The following is a 12,634-nucleotide window of genomic DNA, read 5'->3' as shown; positions in this document are numbered from 1 at the left end:
GTACCCATCTGCGATAGCCTTAGAGGGCTGCGCTTACACTCATAGAATCTGGGGTTACAATACGTAACCAACGATCCTTCACCCCCTCCTCCTGATGAAAAAGTCAGATGAATGTGACATGAGCGTTCACACTGCAGTCACTTTGAAAACATCAGATATATATCCGATTTAAAACCACATACTGAAACGGCCTGGGTCGGATTTGAAAAAATCGGATTTGTCTCGTTCAGACTGTCATAAAAAAAATCAGATACGAGTCAGATCAGATGGGTCAAAAAAATCAAATTTGGGTCGGATTTGCCTGCAGTGTGAACGTAGCCAGTGACGAACAGTGTTCTGACGATGTCGACTGGGACCGCTTGGAACCCCAACGGAGTYGGTACTAAAAAAAAAGTGCTGGTTCCGTGAATCCGGGCCTAATGGAAATGGCTTGGAACCACACCGAACTGTACCGACACTACAAAAAGTGGCACTAGCGAAAGAGGGGCATTAGCGTCCTCGCTGGGCCAAATGGGAGTCACCCGCAGGCCACAATTGGCCCGCGGGCCTTGAGTTTGACATGTGACCTTGTAGATAACTGACAGGCATGAACAAAATGTATGACCGCTTTCACCCTCAACTGTGAACAATAATGTTGATCGATAACATTTAAAGACCTCACAGTTAGTGCTTCTAAATTTTGCCCATATATTTAGCAAGTGCTAATCCACTAACAAATTCAAAAAATGCAAAAGCTCTAAAGCACTAATCAAGAAATGAGTTCCCCCTTAGTGCTTTAGGGGAACTGTGCCCATATTGAGCATCACTCATCATGGCACCTACCTGTTGGGAAAGCGTTTGGCTGGACCGTCTGGAGGAAACTCTGGACAAGGGAGGCCATAAACTCCACGCCGCGGTGCTTCTCCGCCGGGTTTAGGTACGAAGGCAGGGTGAGGTTCTGGTGGGTCTCCCCCGCCGGACACGTCCGAGCCACGCTGAGCCCGAGCAGCACGGCTCCCATCACGGCCCTGAAGGCCGCGGCGCTGCCCCTCCATCTCCTACTCCTCCCCCCCATGTTCACCGGTCAGCGGGAGTTTGGTTGCGCCTGAAACCGAGAGGAAGACCAAAAGAGGAAGTGTGGGGTTGAAGAAGGAACTTGAACATATGAGGTAATTCAGCGGAGGGATATTAAAGATAAAAAACAAACGGTTTCCTTGTCGTCACGGCAAAAATGCTGCTGTTTAAGACCACCAATTACATTCAAAACTGTTTCTGCTTAATGCGCTTCTCTAGAGACTTTCACGGAGGGCGGGACGTGATGACTTTTCTTTTTACAAGTTCCAAGAAAAGTCAGGAAAACGTAAACATAGCTGTGTTTGTAAAGAAAACACACACAAATGCTGCTCAAATACCTGCATTAACGGTTTATCCCACACCTTGCTTGTTGTCTCCCTTCATTACCAGTCAGTAAAACTTTTTTTGTTGTTCTTCTGACCCAACATTTTAGATTAAAAAAAAAAGGCCACAAATGACACATTGTTTATAATAAGTCTGTATTTTAAACCTACCAGGACTCTGGATCCAATCTGTCCAAACATGTCTTCAAGGTGTCAACTCTGAGACAGAAGAAGAAACAGAAACAAAAAATAAAGGCTTGAATAAAGCAGTGAGAAGGTAACAGTTCTCCTACAGTCAGCTCACCTTTTTGTTCTCTGTTTAATAGCGAAGGACTCCTGTTCCCACCTGGGATCCAGCTGTTCGTGAATCACAGGGAACCTGATACGAACAGCTCCTGTTGTGAAACTGCCTGTTTGCTGGCCAGCACACTACTGGCACCAAACACAAGAAGGAGGAGAGAGAGAGAAAGAGGGGAGGGAGGACTGGGAGGCAGATGACTGACTGACAGCTTCAGGCAACTGGGATTTCCTACATCCTCAAAAAAGTAAGGGTGGATTTTGTTCATTATTTTAATGCATTACCAACCTCTGATAGAGGTAAAAGAGGAAAGGAAACATTAACAGCTCTCTCCTCAGGCAACTAATTTGTTTACTGGCTAAAAAAACAAACAAAAAAATAATAAGCATTGTGTTGTTTTCCAGTTTATGCAAAGCGAGCCGATGCTGCAACGGCAACGCCGTTCAAAACGTCAACCCCTGGCCAAAGTATGCAGGAGATGGGAGGGAAAACTTTAGGGAATAGGAGTATGTGAAAACACAAATATCTTCAGGCTGTCAAGAAAATCTGAAATATTTCAGTGTGCTTGCTAGTTATTGGAAACAGCTGGAAAACATCCTCGTGTTTTGTTATCAGTATGGCCCTGCAGCTGAGYGAGTCATAACAAGATTACAGGCACCTCTGCCTGAACAACTCTGATCAAACCAGCTTCAGCCTCTAATTTGATGAAATTATGAGCCTCGTTAATGAATGGTTCGGTGCATTTGGGAACAGAGCCTTTAGGTAAATGTTTAACTTTTACTACTGTTTAGATACATTTACATACAAAGGAATGTGACTCTGAAGCCTGTGATCCACCTTTCAGAGCAATTGAGGGAATCTGATGTGAGGAAATCTGATAGAAAAAGAAGACAGAGTGTCTGTTGCCTTGTTTTCTTTATCAGGAGCACGCTCACTGATTTCTCAGGCATGGTTTACCTCAGCTCTGTGTCTTCAGTTACAAGATAAACCTTTAAGCTACCAAAAGAACATTTAACAAGAAGCTTTGGCACGTGAAAACCACCACAGCCGTACCATGCCACGATACAATCAGTACCCTAAACATGCCGTCTTTAGGAGAGAACTCTACTTCTTTTAGGAAGTGGTGATCCTTTGTGTATACTCACGACATACTGACAAAGCTGGAACATTGTGTAAAATGTAAGCAAAAGCAGAATGCGATGACTTGCAAATTGCWGAAACCTGTATTTTATTCACAATGGAACACTGGCAACAGATCAGCCAGAGGACTGGGTGTAAAAATAACATTTTAGAGAGAGAGAGAGAGTGTAAGTATCTGGGCGTCTTTTTCATGAGTGGATGGAGTTGGAGATGAATCAATAGATTGGGGTCTTGGCCTCAGTATTGTGGGAGTTGCTTTGGTCATTCGCGGTGAAGAAAGAGTTGAGTCGAAAGGCAATGCTCTCAATTTATTGGTCGTAAAGAACAAGTATTAGATAGGTTTCACCCTGAACAAAGTTTCTGCACGGGGAGAAGGATCACAAGGTGATGCATTCAGTCACTACTGTATCATACGTAGATAAACAGTAGTTACGCAATCAGAAAATTCCCCACGATCCCAAGTTTAGGTCATCACCTGGTTGCATGCCAAATCTGAGTCAACTCAAATAAAGTCCAGCTTTTTTGTCAATTTCCGTAAAGTATGTGCTAAAAATACAAAAAAAATCTAAATCACTGCAGTTGGTCTCGTTGCCGTTTCTGATGAAACAAACTACCGTCATGACATCTGCGAATTTGAGGAAAGAGGTTGGAGTTGTGTGTGAAGAGGAGGGGGCTCAGCACACATCCTTGCGGGGCTCCCGTGTTTGTGGTCTGCCGATCAGGAAATACAGTTACACCGTGAGATATTGAGCCATGGCTGACTCTGTTTGTGAAAGAACTGTTGGGGTGAACAATAGTGTCGAATGATAAAGTCAGTAAACATCATTCAAGCCAAGTGACAGCATCAACTTGCCTTGGTGGGGTTAGTTTGCCTATTAGTCAGGATCAGTTCTGGTGAAATTCTCTGGGGTCCTGTTTTCCTTCAATAGCAAACAAAGGTCATCTTCCCTATTTGTAGTGTTATGCAACAGATGTGCTTAACGCATGCTGACTGAGAAAAATGTCATAAGCCTAACATTACAACATCACATTTTGCAATTTCACAGGATATAAGTGATCAAAATGAGCTTTCTTCATAGGGTGGCTGGGTGAGATGAGGAGCTCTGTCATCCAGCGGGAGCTCAGAGTAGAGCTGCTGGTCCTTTGCATCGAAAATTAATCCGCTGAGGTGGTTTGGGCATCTGATTAGGATGCCTCCCTTTGAAGGTTACCTGAAATGTCCAACTGGTATGAGACCCCTGGTAGACCCAGAACTCGCTGGATTTGTGTACCTTCTGATCTGGAAACGCCTCAGGTTTCTCAGGAGCTGGAGAGCGTCACCGACGAGAGGGATGTGTGGTTTCCTGTCCTGAACGTGCTGCCTAAAGCCTGACTGTTAAGGTGTAAAAGATGCGAGTTTTTAGRCAGTCTGAATTTCTCAGAAGTAAAGGTGGGCAGAGGTWCARTAGTCTGYGTAAAACTGCATCAAAAATTACTGAAAAAAATTCAAAATTATGTTCCTCATCAAAAAATTGGAAAGACATAAATATCCCCTAATGTATGTTATACAGTATTTAGGAAAGTAGCTGTTGATTAAGACAAAAGTTGTTGGGTTTTTGCTGTTATTTCATGTTTAATTTTGTAAGCCAACTATTTTAAAGCTTTTATTAAAAAGTCATCCTACTATTACTATTAATTTGAAAAAATTAAGTTTCTCTGAAATATTGTAACATTCTTCAATATTAAATGTACAATGGTCCAAGTAAAATGCATAAGTAAGTATTGTTTGTAATAATTTCTAGTTTGATAAATTGGATGGGGGTGAGGAGTTGACTGTAATCTCAATCATGTGCAGAAAAAGGAAATTACTTTTTTAATAAAACGTTCATCAAAATCCATTGTTGAGACCACAAAATTATACTGTAAATGTGTAATACTTAGCCTCTGTTCTTATATTACTTACCTGCTCTGAGATGTTACCACTGTGGTTATTTAAWAATGCCTTTGTTTAAACACAACAAAATACCTAACGCTACAAATGGTTTTAATGCTGACAGCCAGCATGTCTTTTACATAGACAGTTTAAGAATTTTTTAAGGTTTTTAACGTAAAAAATAAAAAAGACCGATGTCTTGATTCATACCTAATTTCATGTGAGTACCAATAAGATACATACTGGAAAAAATAAATAAAATAAAAATCCCCATTTTACACTGGAGAGAGACTTTCAGTGAAAATTCATCTTTATTGATAACATACATGAATTATCAATGACAGAAACCTGGCAAAGAAATCTATATAAAACCACCCCTGTGACAAGGTGCTACAGGAAACCAGCTACAGGTGTGTTTTTCTCTCTGTGTCTCACACACCCTTATATTTCTTATAATGTGTCAACCTAAAAAACACAGGGTGTTGATAAGTTGACCCTGGATTCTGTTCTCTGTCCGCCCGCTGAACTGATACACCACAAAAGTTAAGCACTAAGAGGGTGCTGGAGACAATGACGAGGGGATTTAAACCACAGATTTGCAGCTCAGTGTGGATTTACAGATGGCATTTCTGCCAGACATTAATGAAGGAATTTCTGACGAGCTGCTCAGTCTGGCGCTGAGAGAGACCCCTGCTGGGAGAATCTGCAMATGAATGTCAGCCGAGTGACGCCGAGTCCATTTCAATGAACTGTGGCGGTAGCTTAGAGTCGACAAATTAATGCATTTTTTTTACATACAGCTGCTACTGTAAAGATGTACATGCATCATGTACAGAATTTGTGTGGGGGGAAAAAATCCTTTTGCTTTAAAATGGGATTTTCAACAACAGAAGAGAAAATTACAGTACAAACGATGATTAAATATCTCCTTAGTGAGAAAGCAACAGCATGAATGATGCTTTATTTAAAAACAAAAAAAAAGAATCACTTCTTTTAGCATTAACTGACTCAGCAGCCCCACAAATTCCTCCACATGACGAATAATATCCTCATGAGTTTTGTACAGGTGGACCTAAACAGAACATCAGTACATAGAAAAATAAATAGTTTGCTAAAATGAAGGTAAAATTCTTTCAGTGATTGTACCATAAATCATGTTTTAAAAAAAATTACTAGTTTTTTTTGTTTGTTTGTTTTCTCTTTACATTAGATTGAGTTTTCCATAGTTCAAGGGAAGATTACATAGATTAACTCTTACAGAAATGACTACCTAAAAAATATACAAGAACAGACACAAACATGAGGAGTAAAGCCAATGAAATGATTCATCAGAAAAGAGAAAACAGCGCAGTGGAATCAGTATAAGTCTTTACATGTCTTGGTCTGCAGCTTACTCTATTGGAATTTTTAAAACACATTTGGAAAGCTTTAAGTTCTTATAAAAGTTTTTTTTTTCCCCTCCCTATTTTACAATCCAGTTAAAACTTGTTTTTAAAATATATTTGAGTAGCAAATTCAAGATTTCTGTTGCTAGATTTTTCAGAAGAGAAAAGAATTCAAAGCAAACAGTTCTTTTATGATAAAACGGATGGAGAATTAGAAGAAAAACTGCTTTAGACTCGCATCAAATAAGATGTAGTAAATAGTAAAAACACGGTCTGTGTTTTCTCTCACTTGTTTTGAGACCAGTGAGCCTGCCAACAGTGATGTCTGATGATATACCAAGCAGAGGCTTACAGGAGTTATTACATCACAATAAGAATGATCTAACAGCAATACTTAGACATTAATATACTGCAGGTCTCAGATGTTTTACACTTACAGAAGCAATAATATATATATAAAAAAAACAACAAAAAAAACAATACAGGTCAATTTTATAAGAAAAATAGATTGCCGTTATTAGTGGAAAAACAGTGCAAAGAATATTCTGGGGTGTTATTGTTTACTTGTCTATTTTTACAAATACTTTACATAAAAAAACAAGTTTAAAACAGAAAATAAAAACACTTCTGTGGCGCCTGGTGCGTTTTGTCCAGACACGCTGCGTCCCACCTCCCTCCTGCACTTCACTGTTTTGTGCCACAGACGTAGATGACAGTGTTTGTTGGGTGAGTGTGTATGTGTGTGTGTGTGTCTGTGTGTGAGTGTGTGTCTGCATTTAAGATTTTTGCGTAGTGGTTCTCAACTCCGGTCCTCAAGCTCCGGCACTGTACAGGTTTTTGTTCCAACCAGGTCCTACAAAAACAAATCATTGAGTTTAAAAAAAAAAAACGTCTTTAAGTGCACACACTTTTAAGTCAAAAATAAAAGCGAGAGCATTTCTTCCCGGTGACACGGACAGAGCAGAAACAGTGGGGAGGTACGTTGTCAAGAAAAAGAAAAGAAAGAAAGAAAGAAACGCACGAGCTTAGAGACCCGAGGTTGGAACAAGAACCCACTGACATGATCGCGATGGCGAGCGCTCGGAACATGCCAGCTCCAGCTGTGATCTGTGGCGACAAGGCAAACCCACAGCCACCGCTGCTTTAAGAGTTCTAACAGGAGCCAAAGCAGCAAAGGGCAGAGGCTGAGCACCACTGATTATGTGCAACCGTGTGCAGGAACGAGAGTGGGATTCGTCGGCGCTTCCCTTCATGTTACAGCAGCGAGTCCCATCAGCTAGCATGTCTCTGCTTTAAAACTAAACTTTTGTTTTTGATTCAAGACAAGTGCTAAACGTTGATCTCTAACTCCGCTTGCTCATGTGTCGGGGCTCCAGTCAGTTTTTAAATTTTTTTTTAATTGGCTTTGCCCCTCTACTGGGAGGACTGGGAGTTGTCATTCTTGCTCTCCTGACTGGAGGGAGCCTTGTTGTTCCAGGGCGAGTGTGCCCCCAGCGCAGGCGAGCTGGTGAAACTGTCCTCATCGTCCAGGCCATTCGCCCCATCGTACTGCGTGTTCTCCAGCCGCGTGATCAGACGCTCGTCTTCGTCACCAAACTCCCCTCCCATCAGTGTGGGCTCTCCCACCATCATCACATCCTAAAGGGGACAGCAAGGGCCGGTACACATTATCCCCGCAATACAGGGGGGTGTGTGGAAAGTCTATTGTTTTAATGGCCTTTCTGAGTTCAACGTCATCGCCTTGAATTGAGCTTACTAAATAAAATACATTAGAAATACAAGCAAAGTTTAATAAACCCATTAACAACAAGAAAMCACGTTGTCAGGGCATCTATCCTGACTGCTCGGTATGTCGCCCTGAATCCCTGCAGTGTTTGAAGAACCAGGGCTGAGGTATCCCTGATCCTCGAGTGCTGAATCACAGCGGGGAGGGTGGGGGTTCATTCCACCTCGGGTCTCGTTCGCTCAATCAAGCAACCAAGTGAGCAAAAAATAAATAAATAAAAATAAAATAAAAATAAACGGCGGGGCTGTGTGAAGTGCAACTCAATGCTAAGTCGGTGCAGGAGTGCCAAATGTCCAAGAGGAAAGCAGAACAAGCYAACTCTACCTTATGCACACAAATTATTACACTACTGAAACAGACAGGTCACTCAAAACAACTTAAATCAACTTATTCTGCATAGAATTGCAGAAATTAAGACCCCACCCCAACTCTGTCTGAATCTAAACCTGAAAAACCTTCTCAAATATTTCCATCTGTACCTCCAAAACACACAGCCCCCTCCACCCACTACACCACAAATACATTCTTAACTTCCTCATCCCTCTTTTCAACCGCTCAACCTGCTCCTTGTCACCTTTGCCCCTGCTCTGCTGCAGTTGCAGACACTGGTCAAGTATGTGTAATGCTTACAGGTACCTGGCTGGAGAGGGAAAAGCTGTTGGCTGGACTCTTCTTTTTGCTGTTGCTGTTGTTATTGCCGCCTCCGCCGGAGCTCACCGTGCTTCCACCGGACACCTTCCTTTTCCGCCGCTTGTTTGGAGCTTGTCTGGCAGGTTCAGCTACAAATTAACAAAAAAACAGAGGATTAAATATACGTTCGGAGTACGAGTGTTGAAATAGGTGGTTTCTAGTTCATCTCTATATCAGAAATTTAAATTATTATGAGATGGCGCTTATATCAGGCTCCACAGATTGAAAGGGAACCACGATTAGTTGTAACATTAGACTTTATTTGATAAACATATTTTAACTGTAAAAATACTGTAGGCTGTTCAGTTTTGTAATTTTTTGTAATTTTTAAAAATATATATTTTAACACAGACAGAGCCATTTTATTTACACGCAAAGCATTCTGGGTAAATGATGACGTGGATAGGTCCTCGGTGTGAGCGAGCTATATCCACCCTGAAGGTTAATCTTGGACAATATCTGATGATCRRCTYTTTTAAATGAAACCAGAGAGCGTTGACAGAGAGGAGAAGGTAGAAATGACTCAGCCTGTAACTGAAAATATGGATGGAGGACAACAGAGCTGCTTCATGGAAGAAAAAACCTCAACTTAGCCTGCTAGCCTTTGTGCTAGCGCCAACACTACATTGCCTTATATGTATTAGCTCGGCGCTAGCACGACAAACAAGCTAAACTGAGGTCCTCCATCCATATTTTCAGTTGCAGCCTGAGTCGTTCTTGTGTTCCTCTCTGTCGTGGAGGTGGACCTCAGTGATGAGAGGAGAATCTGTAGCGCTGAGCTAATACATATATATGGTGATAGCGTCAGGGCTAACGCTAAAGCTAACAGGCTAAGCTGAGGTTCTTCTTCCATGAAGCAGCTCTGTTGTCCTCCATCCATATTTTCAGTTACAGGCTGAGTCATTTCTACCTTCTCCTCTCTGTCAACGCTCTTTGGTTTCATTTAAAAGAGCCAATTGTCAGATATTGTCCAAGATTAACCTTCAGGGTGGATATAGCTTGCTCACACCGAGGACCTATCCACGTCATCATTTCCCAGAATGCTTTGTGTGTAAATAAAATGGCCCCGTCCGTGTAATATATTTTTAAAATTTTAGTTAAAAATCATAAAAACTAAAACAGCCTACAGTATTTTACAGTCTTTATTTTACAGTTAAAATAAATGTTTATCAAATAAAGTCTAATGTTACAACTAATCATGGATCCCTTTAAGAGAACAAGCTAACCTGGAGGGGCTACCATCCTCTGCCACTTCTGGAAAAGACAGGTTTTCAAACAGTCCCTGGGGCTCAAACTGTAGGTTTTATGTCTGGACATCAACTCCTGCATTGGCTCCAAAATCACACATAGCTGCAGGGAAAATGCATCAAGAAAAACAAAGAGAGGTTACGGTTAGTTTTAAATRAATTCTAACTTAAAAGAAAATGTATGACACAATCAGGGGAAAACTTCCTTACACGGAGGTAGTTGAGCGTGGAATTGGACAGCCCACATCTGGTGATATTTTTCGCCAGCTGATCGAGCATCTGGGGGTCCTGGGTGATGAGATGAGAAAGCAAAACTAATAAATAAATTGTGTCTGTGTCATTTATTTTTGTTGTTGTTTTACCCCAACACTCACATGCATAGCCAAAATGCTCCTTGGTAGGACCTCTCTGTGTTGTCTGATGCTGAAGTGCCACGTCTTGATCCTCATCATGTCATCAAACATGAATTCGAGGTACAGACGACCCTCAACACAAACCTAACGGGAATAATCAGGAAGTAAGGGTTAAGTGGCTAACACGGTGTGCGCCTCTTTTTAATTTGACGTGACTTTAGAATAGCTACCTGTGTGAACATAGGTTTGCCGTTCTGAGTCACCATGGTGCACTGATCACAGTCGAGGGACACAAAGTTACTATGGAAAGACTCCTTTGGATGCTTCAAAACATAAAACAACTCAGTCGCTCCTCCTTCAAAAATACTTCTGAAATATCGAGGAATCAACGTYCGGCCGATCGCTGCAAACAAAGAGGTAAAAACTGCACTCAGAAAAAGTGCAAACAAACTGCAAATAAGCTGCATAAACTTCATCCTCACTGTATCGTTTGGGGCCGTCTTCCAGACAGAAAGTGATGGTGAGCATAGCATCATCCTCAAAAAACTCTGTGGTGAAGGCATCCCACCAAATATTATCACAGTCCTAAAAGCAGAACAAAAAATATTACTTATATTTACGCTGAGCTGAACAGTAAAAATATGCRTTTTTCAGGGAGTAATTAGGAAGAAATACAGAACTTTTCATGACAAACTAATTAAAATACTGCAGCTTTAAAAAAAGGAAGTGACAATACGTTTCTTCACAGCATTCACCTTTAACTTTTCTACTGTTCCTCTCAACAACGTAGGCAAATAAACACAAATCTCTCTATCTGATCATTGTTATGTTTGTTTCTTGTTGGGGTTTTATTTGCAACTACAAAAGCAGACAAAATATTAACACAGGGAAAAAAAATCCCCACTATATTTTAAAARGTACACAGGAATGTTTTTGCTGCCTTAAGGGTTGCTAAACTTTAAAGCTACTCCGAGGTCGCCTCCTTGGCCAATAAGGGTGGAAAACTACTGTAAGTATATTTATAGAGTAGCGACTGACTCAAAGCATTGTCTGACTGGTTTACTCCTCCTTTAACAAATTATATTTTGTAAGATTTATGTCAAACTAATATGTTTGCAAATGGTCTAAGAAGTACAGTAGTAAGTTTGTAAGTTTCCCCACCGAGGAAAGAAATCTGAAAACATGACGACTGCATCTGGTAAGACAGCAGTATTTAAAATGAAAAAGATTGATTCTGTGGTTTTGCACATCAACAGCTTGAAGCCAGGAGGAAGCACCGGTATCTTTATTTATAGACACTCTGTGATTTAAAGAGAACTACTCACTTCTGTCCAGTTCTGTAATCTTTTATTCAGCTCATATATCCGGTAATCTGTCTGATTCCCGTACGGTGTGGGTCTCCTGAAACAGAAAATGAGAGGTGATGTGTCAGTGCTTGAGTGGCCTTTTCACTAAGGATTAAAGACCGTCTGATTAATCAGACGGCTAATTATAATCAGCTGACTGATTTTAATCAGCTATTGGCAACTTTTTTTTAATCAGCAATCAGCCATGCCTGTGTATACTTAATCAACTACAACTAAGAAGTGTACTGTAGCCAATAATTACTTTTTCTGTCAATTTCTTATTTCTTTAACACATTTAAAAACAACCATAGCTGATTAAAATGCTTTACAGAGAAAATGTCAATAACACAACAATAAAAAAGGTAATAAAACCAAAGTGAAAACGTAAATACAACAGGTTCTCCAACTCAGACAGTACTTCACACGATCCCACCATGCATGTTTATTTTGCCCTCATTCCCATTAGGGATATGATGTTGTTATTAACGCAGCTCAAAAAACGCCAGTGTAACATCCTTTTTTTTTTGTTTGTTTTTGCTAAAAAATGTAATTAACAAAACTCTGAACTTAGTGAAATTGTGAGAGAAGGAAACACTGGTACAAATTTAGCATGTTTATCTAGCTAATCTCACCGACTGTTCAGGATTATTGTTTATTTTTGTACTTGTGTTTAAAAGCAAGTTAGTCTTGATTTTTGTAATCTTTCTTAAACAATAATCTGATCACAAAAACAGAGACAAAATCATCAAATCACATTTTAATGACCAACGTTAGGCCAAATAAATAGTTGTGTGAAAAAGCACCACCGCTTTTGCTAAATGCCTTGATGCATTACTGCCATCTTGTGGTAGTGGTATGAAATTGTCTACCGGTATTTGAAAATGGCTATTTGAAAGATATTATGTACTTTTGTGCAAGTTCATGTTTAAACTGGAGAATAAATACTATAAGAAATATATTTGGTCTTTAGAAAACTTTACTGAAAACGTATTGTTTTGTAAATTATATTTTGTTTGAATATATTCTGGGGTTAAAGGGCAGACATTATAAGATTTATTCTTCTTCTGCTACCTTTCATTTTTTGATTTGATTGTTTGTTTG

At 40.3% G+C, this 12,634-nt stretch overlaps 2 protein-coding genes across 7 annotated transcripts in view; both read right to left on the bottom strand.

Moving 5' to 3' along the window:
• prom2 (prominin 2) overlaps positions 1-1,885 on the bottom strand; it is a 15,261-nt gene extending 13,376 nt beyond the window's left edge. The window contains exons 1-3 of the mRNA XM_014020063.1: positions 1,681-1,885; positions 1,548-1,595; positions 823-1,084 (exon numbers count right to left, since the gene is read on the bottom strand). Of these exons, the coding sequence (XP_013875517.1) occupies positions 823-1,054 (232 nt within the window). The 5' untranslated portion in view covers positions 1,055-1,084; positions 1,548-1,595; positions 1,681-1,885. The remainder of the gene's footprint in view (positions 1-822; positions 1,085-1,547; positions 1,596-1,680) is intronic.
• Positions 1,886-5,015: 3,130 nt separating this feature from the next.
• Positions 5,016-12,634, bottom strand: part of ldb1a (LIM domain binding 1a) — a 21,987-nt gene continuing 14,368 nt past the window's right edge. For 3 of the 6 annotated variants that reach the window (XM_014020241.1, XM_014020172.1, XM_014020390.1), the window contains 8 exons: positions 11,513-11,588; positions 10,670-10,772; positions 10,418-10,590; positions 10,209-10,331; positions 10,045-10,122; positions 9,814-9,937; positions 8,528-8,676; positions 7,500-7,749 (listed from right to left, as the gene is read on the bottom strand). In XM_014020241.1, coding sequence (XP_013875695.1) covers positions 7,525-7,749; positions 8,528-8,676; positions 9,814-9,937; positions 10,045-10,122; positions 10,209-10,331; positions 10,418-10,590; positions 10,670-10,772; positions 11,513-11,588 — 1,051 coding nt within the window. In that variant the 3' untranslated portion in view covers positions 7,500-7,524. Of the gene's footprint in view, positions 6,965-7,499; positions 7,750-8,527; positions 8,677-9,813; positions 9,938-10,044; positions 10,123-10,208; positions 10,332-10,417; positions 10,591-10,669; positions 10,773-11,512; positions 11,589-12,634 lie in introns of those variants that run through there. The other 3 variants (XM_014020471.1, XM_014020550.1, XM_014020319.1) reach the window with 3 other exon arrangements.

Source organism: Austrofundulus limnaeus, unplaced genomic scaffold (assembly GCF_001266775.1).
Source record: "Austrofundulus limnaeus strain Quisiro unplaced genomic scaffold, Austrofundulus_limnaeus-1.0 Scaffold0, whole genome shotgun sequence".
NCBI classification, from domain to species: domain Eukaryota; kingdom Metazoa; phylum Chordata; class Actinopteri; order Cyprinodontiformes; family Rivulidae; genus Austrofundulus; species Austrofundulus limnaeus.
The sequence above is the reverse complement of the archived record's forward strand: the minus strand, read 5'-3'. Positions and strand labels throughout refer to the sequence as shown.